This window comes from Anser anser (genome assembly GCF_964211835.1).
Source record: "Anser anser genome assembly, chromosome: 26".
NCBI classification, from domain to species: Eukaryota; Metazoa; Chordata; class Aves; order Anseriformes; family Anatidae; genus Anser; species Anser anser.
In genome coordinates this window covers 5914639-5932387 of record NC_139747.1, presented here as the reverse complement: position 1 = coordinate 5932387, position 17749 = coordinate 5914639, and the positions used below count along the sequence as shown (strand labels likewise).

General features: G+C 37.6%; 1 protein-coding gene across 3 annotated transcripts in view; it reads right to left on the bottom strand.

Moving 5' to 3' along the window:
* Positions 1 to 2354: 2354 nt before the first annotated feature.
* Positions 2355 to 17749, bottom strand: part of SLC23A2 (solute carrier family 23 member 2) — a 61686-nt gene continuing 46291 nt past the window's right edge. For all 3 annotated transcript variants that reach the window (XM_083811781.1, XM_083811782.1, XM_083811783.1), the window contains exons 9-16: positions 16030 to 16150; positions 15181 to 15337; positions 13481 to 13628; positions 12813 to 12918; positions 9627 to 9756; positions 9361 to 9498; positions 8228 to 8323; positions 2355 to 7683 (exon numbers count right to left, since the gene is read on the bottom strand). In XM_083811781.1, coding sequence (XP_083667907.1) covers positions 7451 to 7683; positions 8228 to 8323; positions 9361 to 9498; positions 9627 to 9756; positions 12813 to 12918; positions 13481 to 13628; positions 15181 to 15337; positions 16030 to 16150 — 1129 coding nt within the window. In that variant the 3' untranslated portion in view covers positions 2355 to 7450. The remainder of the gene's footprint in view (positions 7684 to 8227; positions 8324 to 9360; positions 9499 to 9626; positions 9757 to 12812; positions 12919 to 13480; positions 13629 to 15180; positions 15338 to 16029; positions 16151 to 17749) is intronic.

The following is a 17749-nucleotide window of genomic DNA, read 5'->3' as shown; positions in this document are numbered from 1 at the left end:
CCGGCTAGCGGAAAACACTGACATCGCAAAAGCAGGCAGGAAGGGGGGGGGGTTATTATTTATATTCCAGCAGCATCTTCAAGGGCTGGCAGAGATGAGAAGCCCTTTGTGGCAGGGAGAGCCTGGCCGTGCTGCACAATGGAGAAGAGCCGCCTGTGCTGTGCAAACCCCCAAAACTAGGGGTTTATCTCCAAAGCAACCAGAGCAAAAACAAAAGGGGGAAAAAGCGAGCAGGGTTTTGCTGCGGGTACCTGTGCAGGCACAAAGTAGCAGAAGTGGGGGTAAATCCTGATTTTGTAGCACCTGCTCGCCGCCCTTAGCACGCATGTGGCCTCCAGCATGGGTAGGATGGAGCCCAGATGGAGGCACTTATTCTCATCCCACTCCTCTTTCCACATGGAAGCTGCAGCATGCACTTAGTTGGCCCAGGATGGGAGGTGAATTTAAGTCTCTTCATAAACGGCTTCCCAAGCCACAAACACAGCAGGTGCTGACAGGAGGCCAACCTCACCCACACAGCAGCTGTGAGAGCAAACCCAAGTGAAAAAATAGTCCCAAAACTCTGCCCTGCCATGGTCCCTCCAGCTGTGACAAACCCAAGCATTGCTTCTTCCTGCTGCCAGAAATCTCCTTGGAAAAGGAGATTTTGAAGTCTGCCATTAGGTACGCTGTGCCCATTTCGCAGGTTAAATCAGCATTTCTGTGCTAAACGGCATGCAGGGAAGACAATTGACGCCTTTTAAACCTTTGATTTTGATGGATTTGTTACCACTCCCATTAAGTGAGGCAGGATGGTGAGGACCCAAGTGTAGGGCATTCACTCCAAAACACTCCCAAATTCAAGTATTTCCCCCTGGACTGAGCAAGCATCCAAATTCACTTCTTTCGCACTTCCCCGTTTCAACTTTAAGACCCCCAAGATAATTGTCAGTAAACATTGTGCAAACAATGTTATGCACTTGGAATCATGCTAGTTCAGGAGCATCTGTTAGCCGTTACGCAGCCTCCAGGAAGCAGATGGGAAAAGATGTGCTTGTCTAAGGGATTTTGTTCATACCTAATATGTATTTCTTCGCAACGTGGTTGCTGTCCCCATTTCAGAATAAACCAAATGTCTCAGTCATTCTGAAAATACTTCTGAGATGCTGCCCAGTGTATAGCCCTCCTTTCTGAGCTGCTGCAGCTGACGCTGAATTTTGATTCAGACAAGACGCAAGGAAGAAACCCAAGTATTTTCAGAGCTCTGACCCAGTCAAAAGATTAATTGAGATTTAGATCAGAGTGATTGTCATTGTAGCTTATAGATACAAACACATCCCAGCTCTTGCTTTAGGTGACTTTTTACCATTTTTCTTTCTTTCTGTTGCCCACTGGTCTATGCAGTTTTCAGACTGGTGCTGTGAGTTAAGCCTGTAGTTACTTGGGTGCCTTAATTCCTCTTAAAATCAATGGTTGTTAAGACACCTTGAAAGCTGACAGATGACTGAAGATGCTGTGTTTGTACTCGGACAGACATTTCAGCTCCTAATTTGCCATAGGTAGCCACTGAACATTACTGGTGCTCCAGCTAACATTAGGGATTTAGTATGACGACCCCAGCTAAAACATCCAAGTTCATTAAATGGGTGGAGATAAGGCAAGGTGCTATTCAGCTTATTTGTTTTTAAATGTTGCTGAAGAAGCAGAGTGATGCAAAGCTTATTTATCTTTAAATTCTGCCTGAGAGGACCAAGAGCACATCTCCAAATACACCATCAGTGTGCCCACTACCGCTGCGGACTACTTTGGCCAAGCAGCAATCCTGACAGGAGGCCCCAAGAGACTTTGCTTTGGCTGCAGATTGCTAAAGAAAGGGCAAGAATTTAGGCAAACTCCCAGCCCTAAGGCTTTACAAAACCAGAGGCTATTTCCCTGCTGTTAACACTTTGCTGTTGCTCATATTCATAACGGCAGAGAGTCACTCAAAGATGCCGCTCAGTGAAATTTCCTAAGGGAACTTAAAGGTTGTGGGGTTTATTTTTGTTAGGAAATCAGTCACTAGAAGCTTTGCTTCATGGACACTGCTCAGCCACACATCAGTGCTGACTATGGAAGTGCCTTTATACCAAGTTTGTCTGCTCCTTGGCTGCCTAAACTGGTACAAGACACGCATACTGTATATGATGCCTCTTCCAAATAAATCAAGAAGATTTAAAGTGTCTTGAGTGGGAAGGGTCAGGCAGATGTCTGCCGGTTGTCTTTTCAGATGGCACTTGCTATGATGAGATGTGGGTCTTCACATCACCTGGATTCCCAAACTATAGATTCTCCTTTTAAGGGAATGTTAAAAGCAAGTATAACACCATGCCACCGAGTTGCATCTATGCCCGCATTTATTTATACTGAACAGCTTTAAAAATACAGAATAAAATAGCTTTATCTACTATTATTCACAACATCTGGTCCAAATATTACATTTTTAAATATTTAATTGTTTAATGAAGCAATGTTAGAAAAAATATGAAATTAAAAAACTCCATAAAAGAATTACACATCTCAGAAAAAAAAAAACCCTCTTGCTGTTTAACAAAAAAGTTTTACAGCCAAAGTCAGTCACAAAATATCATGAAAAAAGAAATATTTATCCCCACTGCCTAAGAACAGTTTGTTACGCCAAAGGTTGTTATAAAGAGACAAAGTACAATAATTTGGACTGGCAGCAAGATGACTTACCTGGAAAGATGTAGTAAATACCAGATAATACACAAGGCAATTCTAAATATCTCTCTCATATCAGTATGTATGGATGGCAATGCACAGTCACAATCAAATTAGAACTAGACAGGAATATTTTGGATGTTTCTGAACACAGATCCCCAATACTTAAAAGCAGCCCAGCACTAAGCTGTATAGACTCATGGGCAGAAGCTAAACACTGGCAAACTTGTGGCCTCCTCCAATACTGTGATGACCTACCATAGCTATAGAAACATGAGAGCACAGAGTATCTGTCATCCCATGCCCCAAAAAGGCTGTTGGCCTTGGCAAGAAATACTAAGAAACATGTACCTAGTGAGACGTTTTTTTGGGGAAAAAAAAAAAAAGTGACCCACTTACTCCCCCCCCCCCCCCGGAAAAAAAAAAAAAAGTGGATTATGGTTTAAGAAGGCCACATAAAAGAAACACTGTAGGCTGTGCTGGTCTGTCACATGCATTTTCTACATTGATATACATATGTTAAGCACAAGTTGTTTTAGATTGTATAAACATCCAATGGCTAACTGAAACCATTAGAAGCTGGCTGTTATTATACCACATGTGCCTGTAGTGCTGTTTATACCACAAATTACACAATTTTCGACACCTTTTGTTGAGAATACATAATTGACTGGTCCAGTCTCACTTGACTGATGCTCCTTGTGGTATAAATAGTACCAAGGATTTCAGTTTGCAAGTGCTAATTCTGCATTGGGAGTATCAAGATCTCAGTAGGGAGATGAACAGTAAAGGAAACCCTTCAGTTTTTGGTAGAAACATAAACATGGGTAAATAAAGTATACACAACTACTATAGATTCGTCAATGAAGAAATTCTACCATCACATGACATTGTCATGACAATCATACCACTCCCTCCCAGGAGAACTGTGGTAATTATCCTGAGTGGAAATGTTATTTTTTAATATATGGAAATAAAATACTGCAATATTCATGTACAAACCAAGTTGCCATATTTAAAGTCAGTATTAAAAGGCATAAAGCAAATTCTGGGTTTAAGTTTGAACTTTCTGAGTGAGGCAACTGATTAAGTTCCTCTGCCAACACATTCTAATATGACAACATTAATCATAGCTGAGTTCGCTATGAAACCTAAATTTCTATAGGTATAATTTGCAAGTATTTGCTTTAGAAAAAGTGTTTAAACATGTTAGCAAGAATTCTTAATTTAACTTAAAAAAATACAATAGAATATCAATTACAAAAGTCCCAAGTTACATTGTTTTGCATACATTTATACCATCTTAGATATGACAAAATGATATTTCTACCATGAATATTTGCCCTTCCATCTTAAAGTTTGGTTGAAACATCGCCTCTTAACTCATCTCTGAGGTGTTGTCTTCTGTATGTGGTTTTGCTCAACATAGCAGTTTGAAAGGCAGGCAATTACCTACAGGAAAAGTACAGTATTGCATTTACAGCCATATTTCTATATCCAGCCACCTTTACAGATCAAATCCTAGATGTAAACAGCTAAAACAAAGAATTTAAATGCTTTTCAAAACTGCAAGTTAACCCTCTGCAACACATCTGCCAGCAACAACCGCACAGCAGCTCAGACTGCAAACTATGCTCTTCCAGGTAAGAGCATTCCACAACAGCCACTCTAGGACTCAAATGTAGAAAAGTGTACATGGGAGTAGTACTTAGGGTCCGCAATTGCCTGCCACAACTGTACAAAAATGGGGGCAATTCTGAGCATTTCCATTGCAAAGAAAAGCAAGCATTGTATTTGCATCTTCTCTGGGACTGTTTCAGATGCATCAGAAAGAGAAAGGGGAGCTTCTCTTTCCAAGGCAAATTATTTATCAGCTCTGTCCTTTGCTCACCTCAAACCACTGAAGAGATGCATGCTTTAATATAAATATTTGAGGTGCAGCAGATGTATCAGAACATTCCCTGCATGTCCAGGGTACCACCACTAACTTCATCATAACCTTTCCCTATATGTTACAGGTGCTTCAGCAGATCTCCATTGCAAAATTGAGGCCCATCTTTAACCATTCGTGTTTGTAGTAAGATTGACAGTGTTGTTACACGTGATACAAATTTGGTTACAAAAATGACTGCTAACTACAGCTATTTATTTTAGTGTTACCGAGTTAAGTGGCAAGAAAAGCAAAGCATGCCAGCTAAATGCTACTGCACTTCTCAGCCAGTCAACAGAATCAGTACGGCAGAACCAAAAGTTGAGAAAGAATTAAATCCAAGTTTGACAGAGTAATCTGACTTCACCTATTTGGATAGTCTTTCCTACGCTGCAAGAAAAGGGTGGTATTCTGCCCCAGGAAGAAGAAAAAAATCCTCGGAGTCGTCGCCCTAATTTAACTCAAGTGTCACAAATCGTCTTGGCAATTCTTTCTGACATGCTCAATTAAGGCAATACAGAAAATGTACAGCTTTACTCCAGCCAAAGGTGAGAGAAGATAAAACGCTATTTCTCATCATCTGACCTCTTCAGTGTGTAAGCATTCATGTTGTCAAAAGAATATTTGGGGAAAAAGATTAGAAAAGCCTCACAACACAGCTGTCATTGCTGTGCTCAGTTCACAGCAGCATCACTGGAACTGAAACACTTCAGTATTTACAAGGTGGCACTGTTCTAAATACCAAAACTTTGCCTCTCTCCACATTTTAATCAACTTTGGCATTTTACATGGTAATAACCACCATATACAGGTGTCTTTTTTTGTTTGTTTCCATTTTTAGTTTATTTAATTATTCTTAATTCTTCCATCTCTCCCGCACATCTTTGGTTGCACATAAATTTGGGAAATTTGGAAGCTTTGTGTCACTAATTAGAGGTTTCTGCACTCAAACTATTTGCAAGTGGATGTGGAAATCTAACACCTCACTACCCGAAGAGCAAAATTTCAAATGATAAAAATGACTTAGTTTCACAGGCAAACTAACCTTGTCTATGACACAATAACTCTTCTGACCAGCTTTCGAGATAGTCCAACTGACACCAAGACTGCAAACTATTGAAAGTCCCCTGAAGCAGGGACACACACATGCTTTGTTACGGAAAAAGCGGCATAAAATAGTTTCTGGAAACAGCCATGACATGCTGAAAAGGATATCAATGGAATCATTCTGATCCTACACTATTCAGTACTGATCCATTAAGCTCTTTCCTTGCCCTCCCCACCCCAACCCTTCCATGCTTCAATAACCAATAACATTCACGTGGAAGTAGACTCAGAGAAAACAGAGTTCCTGCGCTCCTGTCCAGTAGTCAAACTTTGATAAATATATTAGTGAATTACAGGATCTACTGTTACGTTTTTCCGGGAATATAAAATGCAAGCACCGTAGAGCATACTGGCCTTGAAATTACATTACACTACATTTCCCTGATGATCTCCACAGCTTAAAAATGCTTTTGGGGCCACACTGAAGTCTAAAACTAACTTGCAATAGTAAGAACATTAAACATGAATAAAACTTTTAATTATGAATGCATGACGAGCATGAACACTCACGTAACATCAGAGCTGAGACTATTCCAGGAAAAAAAATCTGAATGGTGTCCTGATTGGACCCAATACCCGTTAAACCACCCAGTGGATGAGGACATCAAATGTAGTGTCTCTGTCATTTAAGTTCACCTCTCTAGAAGCAGCAAGCTTTTGTAGTAATCCCACAAAACAGGAAAAAAAATTAGGCAATGCAACAGAAGCCATTCATAGGCAGCACTGGCTCTCAACATCCAAACAAGAAAATTTTGCACAGATCCATACCCGCAAATGCTGGCTGCAATTTGATCATATGGTTTTCCCCACAGGAAAAGCTGTATGCATACAGGTGTTAATTGCTTAGAACCGCTTAACAAATTACCATTTTTGTTCAGAAAACATCTAGCTGGATACATGTGTTTTGCTGTAAGAACAGTTATCAGGTCCCATCTGGAAGTTAAGTCTCTCATCTCTACAAAACTCAAGCTACATAAGGCCCTTTAAAGAAAACCTATGCCTGGACACCAGTTAGGTGGTTAAAAGCCTGGCAGAAAAAGAAAATGTTTAAAAATACAAACTGACTAGAAGTGAGTGGTATCTTCTAAAGCAACAACCTAATGAAAGTCGGTCATAATTTTCACAGGCAAAATTATAATGGAAACTTCTGTCCTAACACTGGACATCTGACTGAACTATCAAGTAATTTGAAAAATACTCTCATGATTTGCCAGTATAAATTCAGTCTGGTTTCCAGGGATCTGAAAGTATGGAATGTGCAAATCAGTGGTTAGAAAACAGTATTTGTGATTAGACATAATTAGATCCCCCCCGAACCAAATTTTCTGGCATAACTAACATTACAAGCAATGAATAAGCCAAAATGGCAGCATCAGTGATGTAAAACCACCATAAAAAGTAACATTTCCCATAGCACTTACATACTTCAGGAATCTAAGCCCCATTTTAAACAAACAGACTTGGGTATACAGGTATCTGTAGTTTTTGGGAAAAAAAATCAAACAGGAGTATTTGCAAATTTGACCCAGAGACACTAGATCTGGCTACCACCACCCACAACAGGAAAGCTTTTTTTTTTTTTTTTTAAATCCGTCTCAGCTCTGGTTCCAGAATTTAAATGCAGATATACAAAACATATATTTTAATGCTTCTTAATCAGCAAGAAACTGCAAATACATCTCTTACTACAACTAGATAATATAATTTCAACTAAGGCTATACTGTAGCTTCTGAGTCTTCATCTGAACTCCTGCAGTTGCTGCTTTTCCTGAAGCCTTTCCATGTGTAACCCATGAAGGTAGGGCTGATGGGCAGGAAGCTGAAACACCTGTATTTTTTTATGAAGTTCATGCCAAAGGGCAAATCATATGTTTCCATGCCATCCAGTGACTTGCTTCCTTTACCAACTCCTTTCTTCCATTTCCTTATTCCTCTTTCTTCAGGGCTTCCTAGAAGTAAAATAAATAAATAAATAATAGGTACACATATAGATCTATACATACACAGACACACACGTGTAATAGAGGTAAGAGGAGAAAGAAAGAAAGCTTCAAGTCTCAGCAAAGCACTGGAAAGACCTAGAATCCTCAAAGAGGTAGAAAAAAGGAAAAAAATATTGAAAATGGCAAGTATCTGTTTTACTATGTATCTGGAAGTTGAGGCAAACTTTTGCTCTCAAATGAATGGAAGCAGGTTTGGATCCTAAAATATTTTTACTGTATCTTCTGAAGAATTCTCCTCTGGTTTCATTTCTTTTTCCCAGTTATTTTCTATCTTTAAAGAAGATGAAGACCTTAACTTGAACAAGATTCAAAGCGTTATCAAGGAAACTGAAGCACACAGGAATGAAGCGGTCTACTGAAGTTGTTTAAAAACAGAAGTTAATAAAAGCGGCAATCACTTCCTCATGTCCTGCCTCCTTGAAATGAAGTACTATCATCATTCAGTAAGATAGTCATTATTTCAAGTAAAATGGCAAGTTCATATGCTGACCTGGAATGGTATTATCCAAAATAAATGCAACACAGCCACCAACAAACATGGCTGTAGTGAGAAGAACATTCAATACTTGATCAATGCCTGTTATTCCTAGAAGAACAGAAAGGAAAAAAAATTAGTATTTCATTTTTTAACATATATATGTACATCCTATTCATTTAACGTGGGAGAACTTTAAACTAATGTGGTCCACCATGGGAACCCTTATTTCCAAAAATTCCATGAATTTTCAGCTGCTTTTAAAAATGCCATGAAATACTGTTTAAGTTTCAACCACAGACAACTGTGCAATTGAAATTATTTAGAAAACTTCAAAATAGAAAAGGAAAATTTTCATGATGTAATATCATGTGGACTAAAATAACTCCTTTCAAAAGCTTTTTTTTTTTTTTTTAAGTAGGGCAAGAACCTTGAGGCAGCAATTCACTAAAAAAGAACGTATTAATAACAAACTAAATCTTCACTTGAACGATTTATCTAAACAACCTAAAGAAGGTAAGATATGGTCTTAAACCTACTTCTGAAGTGACAGCTGTAAGAAAATCTATTTTTTTAAATCAAGTTAAGTGCTCCTCTACAACACCTTCCTTTGATGATGTACACTGTCATAACCACTATTGAGGAGGTAGTATTTAAAAAAAAAAAAAAAAACCAAAACCGCTTCTCCATAGATTCAATAAAACTGCAGATTTGCCGGCAGTCTGAATCAAGTTCATTAAAATTCAGGCTCAAAGCATGTCTAGAGAGACAAAAAATGTTCGAAAATGAAAACATACTTCCAGTTTTCAAGATCTAATTTGGTATTTCCCCTTCCTCTTTTAACAATTTAAAACTCGGATTTGCCTTTCCAGTCCTTATTCCAGTCCAGCTGGCAACTGTGTCCTTTCATTGCTCCACAATTTTATCCAAATAAAGCATGACAACTTGAGATGTATCACACTGAAACAATCAACTCAGCTCTCAACACCCAAAATAATTTTCCTCTGAATGCACCTGCCTTCTTACCTATAGCTTTTATTGTCTCTGTAATATTTTTGTTTTCCTCTTATTTACTTTGTACTTGTATCTACTTTGTATATCAGTATTAGGTAAAAATATGCTTCATGTAAATGAATAGAAACACATACCTGTCACCAGCGGATTTTGTTTGAGATAGCTTGGGAGGACAAGCCCAAAGAAAATGGAAAATCCAAGTACAAACAGATTGCGAGAAGAATTTAAATCTATGAACTGGAGGTTTGACAGACCCACAGCTGTAATCATCCCTAAATAAAAAAAATAGAACAAGTCTCAGCCTTTAGACTTTTTCCTGGGGGGGGCAAGATAAATGCAGCACTAGAGTAAAAAGATACTGCCACAGAATACACAAAGAGGAGCAAAAAACATACGTTACCAAAGAGAGTGCAAAAGAGGGCACCAAGCACAGGGTCAGGCAGCGATGCAAAGAGAGCACTGAACTTGCCAACCATCCCAAGCAAGAGCATGAAGGCTGCTCCATATTGTATAACCCTGCGACTTCCAACCTGCACGAGAACAAAAAGGAAAGCACACTGGAAAAAGTCTGTCCTTTGTCCAACTTCGTGCCTTGCATTTTATTTTATTATTCTCTTTCAGATTCAAAGCTTCTTTTCAAGCTTCCACGTATATTTTTTGCAGTGTTAAAACACAGGCTGCAGACCCCTTGCAAATGTCTTAGAGGACTCAGCTGTAACATGGCTGCAGTCCAGTTCTAACATAAAACTTTGTTTGACTTTGTTTTCATTAATGTTAACAAAACCATCTGTGTCTGCTATAGCCACTATAACCATGAAATGTGGCACGGTCCCATCTACAATAAAAAAAATAAACCGACAATAACTAGGAGTGATTGCAAACAGATCAACTGTAGTGCAAACAACAACAAAATAATGCCATGTGTTGCTGCCCTTTTACACAAGAAAAATATACCTCTATCCATAAATCATCTTCCACGTAGTTCACTTCAAGCAGATATAGCCTTTCTAGATAGATTATCAAGTGATTTTATAACATTCCTCCAAGATCAGAACTGAATTTGCTTCATATGCAAATCATGGCCGTGCAAACACTGAAATCAAATGTCTGCACTTCCTTCCCATTTTTATTTTAAGCATTCAGACTTCAGGGCAGTAGTTGTCTGGCCTTATGTAGTATTAGTAGTTGGTAAACCTGAATATTCAATATTTTAAATAGTGTTGTATTCGCTTAAGAGGTCCACTAAAAACAAAAACAAAAATTTTGTTATGCTGATAGCGTAGCTTCTAGCAAAGCTCTTTGTAGGTTTTTCTTTTACAGAGTACTATGCTTCAAAGAGAAGCTGATGTTAATTTGTTAATCATGTGTGACTGAGCTAAATAAGTTAAATCAAGAAAAAAATATACTAGGCATTTTTAGGGTAAAAGTATTCCTCCTGTATTTTTCACTGCTTAACTGTTAGATGAGACATGATCACCTACACAAAGAAGCTAGACAGTAAATTTTGGCATTTCAGTAGAGGAACGAGTTAGCCTACAACTTTCCCTATTTAAATAAAAATACTCATCTTCTTATGACCAACAATAACCTTGGTCTAAAATTACCTTGCTGTATGAAATAGGCAGATTCTTTAAAGAAAGAAAGAAAAAAACATGACAATAACATTGGTTTATGCAAATTATCATTCTCTACAAGCAAAATAGATTAAGCTCCAATAGTTTTAAATGCTACTGAAAGCATCTTCATCAGCATCTAGATCAAACTATTTAATTATTCCAAGGAACTTGTACACATACTTTAAGTAATTATTTTGGAGTACATGAATAAAGATATGGTACTTAGTTCCTTACAGGAGTATCTGTATCATCATCAACATTATGGCATAAACTGCCTATAATTTTGGCTCAACAAATGAGTTTTCATCGATTACCCTCTCATCTACTATAATTCACTCACAGACTAGCTCAAAGACTTTGCAGTATTACCATCCAGTAAAAGCCTCATATTTAAATTCTAAATTGTAACCATATACTGATTTGAAGCAAAGGAAATGCCTTCTCAAACGTTGCATCAGTATAATGGGATCACTGGGACTATATACTCTTCTGCTCATGAACACAGGAAATATCCTCTCACAAATAAACAGCAGAGTATCGAAGTAGTAAAAAACTATTTTTATATAAATTGAAGTTGCAAAACTATTAGATTTTTAGGGACAAATGTTCAGCCAGGAAAACAGGACACACAGCAATCCAGCTGTGCAATCCTGGAAAAGGCATATTCACTTTTCCATCATGCTCTCTGAACAAACTTAACTGTAGTTAACTCTGTCCTCTGTAACAGCTGCCAGCTTAACATTCTTTTTTTTTTTTTTTTGCTGTTTCAAAGCAAAATACATGCTCATTTCTGTGTACTCTTAATAAAAAAAGCACTGTTAATTCACATAAATATGAAGTGAATAACAGAGACAGAGCAGAACAGAATAAACCTTTTTTTAAGGATTTTTCTAGCAATTTTCTTCTAGGAAATTTCCACCAGCAACTCAAAGGAAGACTTATACAGACAGCAGATGGTGCTACTACTATTTATATTTTATTCCAAAAGCAAACAGAACCATCCTTTGTGCAGAAAAAAATGGCTGAAGATAAATTCATCATCTATATTAGATTAAGCAAGGGGGACGAGTTATTTTAAGTGGAGTGCATGCATTTTATGTCTTGTATTCATTAAACAGATTTATAGCTTACAAACCAAATACACAGCAAGCTGTACATATTTGCAACGTACATTATCTTACCGATTTTGCTGATATTTCTTAACACAGTTAAATTAACAATGCCAAGCAAATCTCTCTGCAGTCCAAGGTCTCTCAGTTCAGCAGGGCATTCAAGCACATGCATCCAGTTTAGTGTGTGAACAAATTAATTCCTCAAGTGCTTAAATATTTTGCTAAGTAACATCCCAGAAAGTATGCATTCCCCTAAGCATGCTCAGTGCTTTATAAACCTATCACAGTGGAGACATACATGCATGTAGCATACATGTAAATTTGAAGTTACTTTGACCACATTTTCAGTTCTAGTTGCGTCAGTGTCATGTCCTAATACAGTTGTGGGTAAGACCTACGGATCTCAGCTTGCATTTTATTTTGTGTCGAAGTGAGACATTAAAAACAGTCAGTCCTCTAGAGATGCTATCAGAGTCTAGACATCCAAAAAATATCAATTTCTATACAGTTAGTAGTGTTTGTGCCTCAAAAAAGAAAAAACACCCTTGAACCTTAGAATACTTTCTTGTTTTTCAAAAGGACAGTTTATTTAGTATCATCTGCTTTACGTACATTTTCTAAACGCTATTTACTTTGAATGAAAATAAGATTTTTGGGGTCCTTATCTAGAATGGACTTCTATTAGACAAGGTCTGGTACAGAAAGTTACATGAATTCAGAGTACTCTGTGAAGTTTGTCTGCACAAAGTATTATTTTGCAGAAGAGGATTATGCTGTGAAATGTGAAAATGGCATAAGCCAGCCACCAGAGGAGATAAAATGTCACTGACCACTGACTGATCAAGGTAAAGAACATACCTTCGTGATGCCCAGGACACCAATGTTAGGGCTGGAAGAAGTGGATCCATTCCCTGTCCCAAATACTCCATCCAAAACACAGGAGAGACCTTCAATAAAAATCCCTCTGTAATTCACAAACAGAAAAATTGTCAAGCTTGTATTAGTGTAGATTCACTTCAGATGGTGTTTTGTGACTGTCGTGCCTATTCAGGCATCTGTGCCATAGGATTTTATAATTCACATTTCAAGCTCCAATACACCTGGAAAAACACGTTGGGTTCTGTTTTCTGTGTCTTAGATACCCTTGTTCCTAAAATAAGGAAATTGCAAAATAATTGAAGTTAAAATTAGAGCTGTTCTTATTTCTAAAATTATGCTTCAGGCAAATTCAACAAGCTACACTGATTCCAGAACTGATTTAGAGTTCTGTCCTCACTGAAATTGTACTACTAACTTCCTCAGACTCCAGCAGGAATGGGACTAGTTTTTCAATGTTACATTTGAATCAGGAGTTCAACATGACTGTTACATCTTCCATTTCAGATCCCTGGCCCTTGTGTTTGACCAAATTTTAACAGTTAATCTGAGAGCACATTCCTGTCTTCTCCTGAGGGGGTTAAAAAAAGTTTTTAAAAAGTAGTGTAAGATACTGAAAAATATATATATGTAATTTTTTTTTGACGTACCTGTTTATTGCATGAATAGGTGGAGGAGGAGCACATGACAACCTGGCACAGGCATAGTAATCTCCTATTGATTCAATAATGCTAGCAACAACTGCACTAAGCATTCCTATAACTCCAGCAGCTGAAATTGTTGGCAGTCCCCACTGAACTGTGAAGAAAAGAAAACTGAAATCTCTCATGCCACAGAAAGCACTGTAGATATCAAAACATATGGCAATTCATTAATCCTAATGGAATCAACAAATTCCCTTAACAGTAACAAAGCCTGGCAAGTTCAATTAGATTAAAGGAACAAAGGAATAAAGGCCTAACTAACTGCTTTGATCATGCTTGAGGGAAAAAAAAAAAAAAAAACAACCAAAACCCTGAACTCCACCAAAAAGATTCCTCCCGTGCAGAAGGAAGGAATTTGAACTACTGTTTGGAAAAAAAGAAAAAAGCCAACAATAATTCAGATCGGTGAGGCAAATGCGACTTAATTATTGTTGCTCTGAAAACTCAGTCTTTGGTTGCAAGTTTAGTCTACCAAACAAAGACAAGATCCAACAACCAGCTATGATCACTGCATAAACACCTTCCAATTCCAAATTTTTGTAGAAGGGAAAGTAAGATTAATTTAAGCCTGTAGAAAAGCTTGGCAGGTTTTCCACAGCAATTGCCTTGATGCTTTTTATCTCTTTGAAATAGAAGAGCCTCTCACAACAAAAGGAACTTTAAGTCATACAAACATGAATGAACAAGGCTTTACAAATAAGAAAGGTCTAATCAGGGTGGAGAAAAAAGTTTTCCGCCTCTTCTTTCCCAAAACCTTCTATTATACATTTTGCAAGTAATGCTTTAGAAGTGGTTTCTCCTAAGAACCAATCAGAACCAAAGCATATGGAAAACCACAATGAAGCTCTTCATTAAGATCTAGTGGTATTCGTAATTTCTATTCCAGAAGAATATTATTCTATTATGATGATGTTTATTTCTGAGCAGCACAAATGAGTTGTGCAATTCTATCTCATGTCCTAAGAAACAGCCTTTAACAGCTTTACACTTAGAGCAAAAGAATAAAACCACTGAAGATGTCACTTAAAGCATTTTGCGCTGTCTTCTAATTCCTTTTTTCCTTTGATAAGCATTGACTAGTATCCTTTGGCTTTCCCATAAGCCCGATTCTAACACCACTTCTGGAAGCCAGGACGTTTTTGTGCAGTTGCCTAACATTTGTCCTAATTCAAGAACAGGTGTGTTTGGGGACAGGGGAAGTGTATTAAGTTAGAAAAACTCCATACACTATTGATTCCTTTGACAACGAGAATCAATGATTTCAGTAGCTCTCTACAGGAGTTATAACAACATATCTTTCTTATTGTATAACATTAACAGCAGGTACCCACAATATCAACACGTAGAGGTTAAGTCAACCGTTACCTGAAAATCCATGTTACACAAAGTCACAACCACGTTATTAGGAGTCAAGAGTTACCTAGATAAACCTTACAAGTTCAAGCTTCAGAGACTTGGTCTTTCCTGTGTGAGACCTTAAGGTACCACGTTAAAGAGCAAAAGAAGGGGGAAAAAACCAAGTGTATGTTGCAGTGAATCTAAATATAGTACTGAGAAAAAGATGGCAGGGTTTCTAAGAAGAACACAAACAATACTCATAGGCCAACTATTAGAAGAAAACAGCCCTTAAAAACAGACATACTTACAAGGATAAGGAACTTTGAACCATGGAGCTACCAACAGCACTCCTCGTCGGGCATCTGTGCGAGCGTAGAAGCCGTACTTTGAACTGTCAGGGGGAAAGACGTCCGTCACAGTGAAGATGAAACAAAGCAGCCATGACACCAAAATCGCTAAAATAATCTGCGAAAGAAGATTAAAAAAAGAAGCTGTTTAGAATAAACTATAATTGGCAATATTCACCAATAGAAGTTTCTACACACAATATCTATTGCGCACACATCTGAGTGCAATCTTAAGTGATATTTTAAATCTGAACAAGCAGTAAACCCTGTAATAGATCCACTGAGTATCTTTTTCCTCTAATAAAGGTGCTGCTACAAAAGCTTTAGAATTAGAGCAACTCTTCTCTCCCCTAACAAATAAGTCTCCAAATGGGCACTTACATGAACGAGTAAATGAAGTCTACGTTAACACAGAAATACAAGGAAGTCTTTCACATGGAGAAACAGAGTATTGCTTTCATAAAACTAAAAGATAATGATCTTGCCATTCCTTTTTTGAAGGGCTCCATTTTAGCTTTCACTACATGCACAAGCCTACCTCCTTTTCTATCCCCTTCACTACCCTCCCTCATCTTCATCACTCCAGCAGCTCCTCATTAGAGACGAATGCCAGAACGGTATCTAGCAAAACTACGAGACTATTTCCTGTTGCAAATAAGCCATTTAGTTAAGTTCCTCACAAGCACATTTAAGCTTTTATCTCAGCTTTGTGATCTACTGTACTACCTAGAAAAATTAAAATCAAGAAAAAAGCCCCAAAACATAAATTGGTTTACTTTTGCCAACCGAAGAACCAGTTCAACTACTTACAGGGAACATCTTAAAAAGCTGCAGCCTATAAGCTGTCCATCCTTTCTTGGATTTGTAAATGGGTAAAGGAAATTTGACATTTCTGGCATACTGAGAAAACAACAACACTAGGAAAATAGTCCTGAGAAAAAAAGGAGGGTAAGACAAAAGAGACATGCCATTAGCACCAATATTTTAAAGATCCTTCTCAGCAGAAACCTGATAATCCTTCGGGCTGTTCAGACTCAGAATACAAATGTACATGCTAAATTTAGCATAAGACAAAATATAATGAGTGTATTTTAAATAAATTATTATTCCACAAAATCTAGAACTACATCATTTGTATTCTAAAGTACTGCAACAATAGCCAGCAACAAATAGGTAAATAAGAACGGGAAAATGAATCAAGACTACATTTCAGAATCAGAAATATTTTCAGAGTTAAGACAACCATTAGCAAAGAGGTAGGCTACATTTCTCTTTTCTTTTTGTCTCAAATTCTCTAACTATGTGTACCCATGTCCACACCACACATAAAGCACAAAGGCTACTGCTAGCAAATGGGAAGAAACAGGAAAACTGGAGGCCTATCGCAGGCCAGACCAATTATACAGTAATTTTTGCATAAAACTTAAAAGCACTTGAAAAATGTCTGTCATGGGAAAATTTGTCTTAAAATTCTTAAGAACCCCAAAGTATGCTGTATGTGCACCTTAACTTTTACATAGCTGATAAACTAGCTGAATGGAGCCCCAAAACCAAGATTCCAGTGAGCTGCAATTCACCAGTAACCTAGTTTATTACAATTTTTAGATGCCTTAAATATTATGCACTTCCCCCTTGTCAAAACTGCTAAGCTTCTCTGTATGTTAAAAATAATTTAAGTCTACAGCTAAAATCCACTGCAATGAAAAATAAAAACCCAGGATGGGCTGCTTAATTCTGAAACAGTCAAAAAACATTTTCCTGTAAAAAGACTAAAGAAAGAGTCAAACTGCCTGAAGGAGTAAAGCTTTTCTGAAATTTGAGATTATGTTTTCATCGGATTTATAAAAAAAGAGACAGATTTTAAGCTTCCCTCCTTTTTCTATTCAAGATCAGTTTTAGTACACAAAAAACAAAACAGAGCTTTATTCTCCCTCAGTCTCCAGGAACAAAGAGCTCTGCACAAGAAGGGTGTCATTTATAGCCTTCACCCCTGACTAAAGTCGAATGATAAAGACAACTTTTCCTTTGCAGTCAGGAAACACTTTGGCATCTCTCCAAAAGTCTATTATAGAAAGATGATGGCCTCCACTCCCTAACAGCAGCTATTCCAGCACGTTAGCCCTGAGGACAGGCAGAAACCATGAGTTTTATTTGAAAGTGGCTTATATGATTTAAAACAGTGAGGAGGATACATGCATTGCATGGTATGACAGAGGCTAAAGCAGGAGACAGATGCAAGAAATAAAAACAACAACTAAAAGTCCTGAACTGTTTCACTGATAACATCAAGATTAGTTTCTCAGTTTGCTTGTCTACATAGTAGGCATAATACTGGGTCATTTAAAATACTACCAGAACTTTAAATACCCAAAGAAACATTTCATTCACCAGGTGTACAAGTGTACGAATTCAGGAATACTTGCTGTTTTTGCAGAATATAATGTGTTGTGTTTTATTATTAAATTATTTCAAACCGGCACCTGCAGAACAAGCAAGGTCAGAAAATTCTTCTGGAAACTGAAAACCTTGT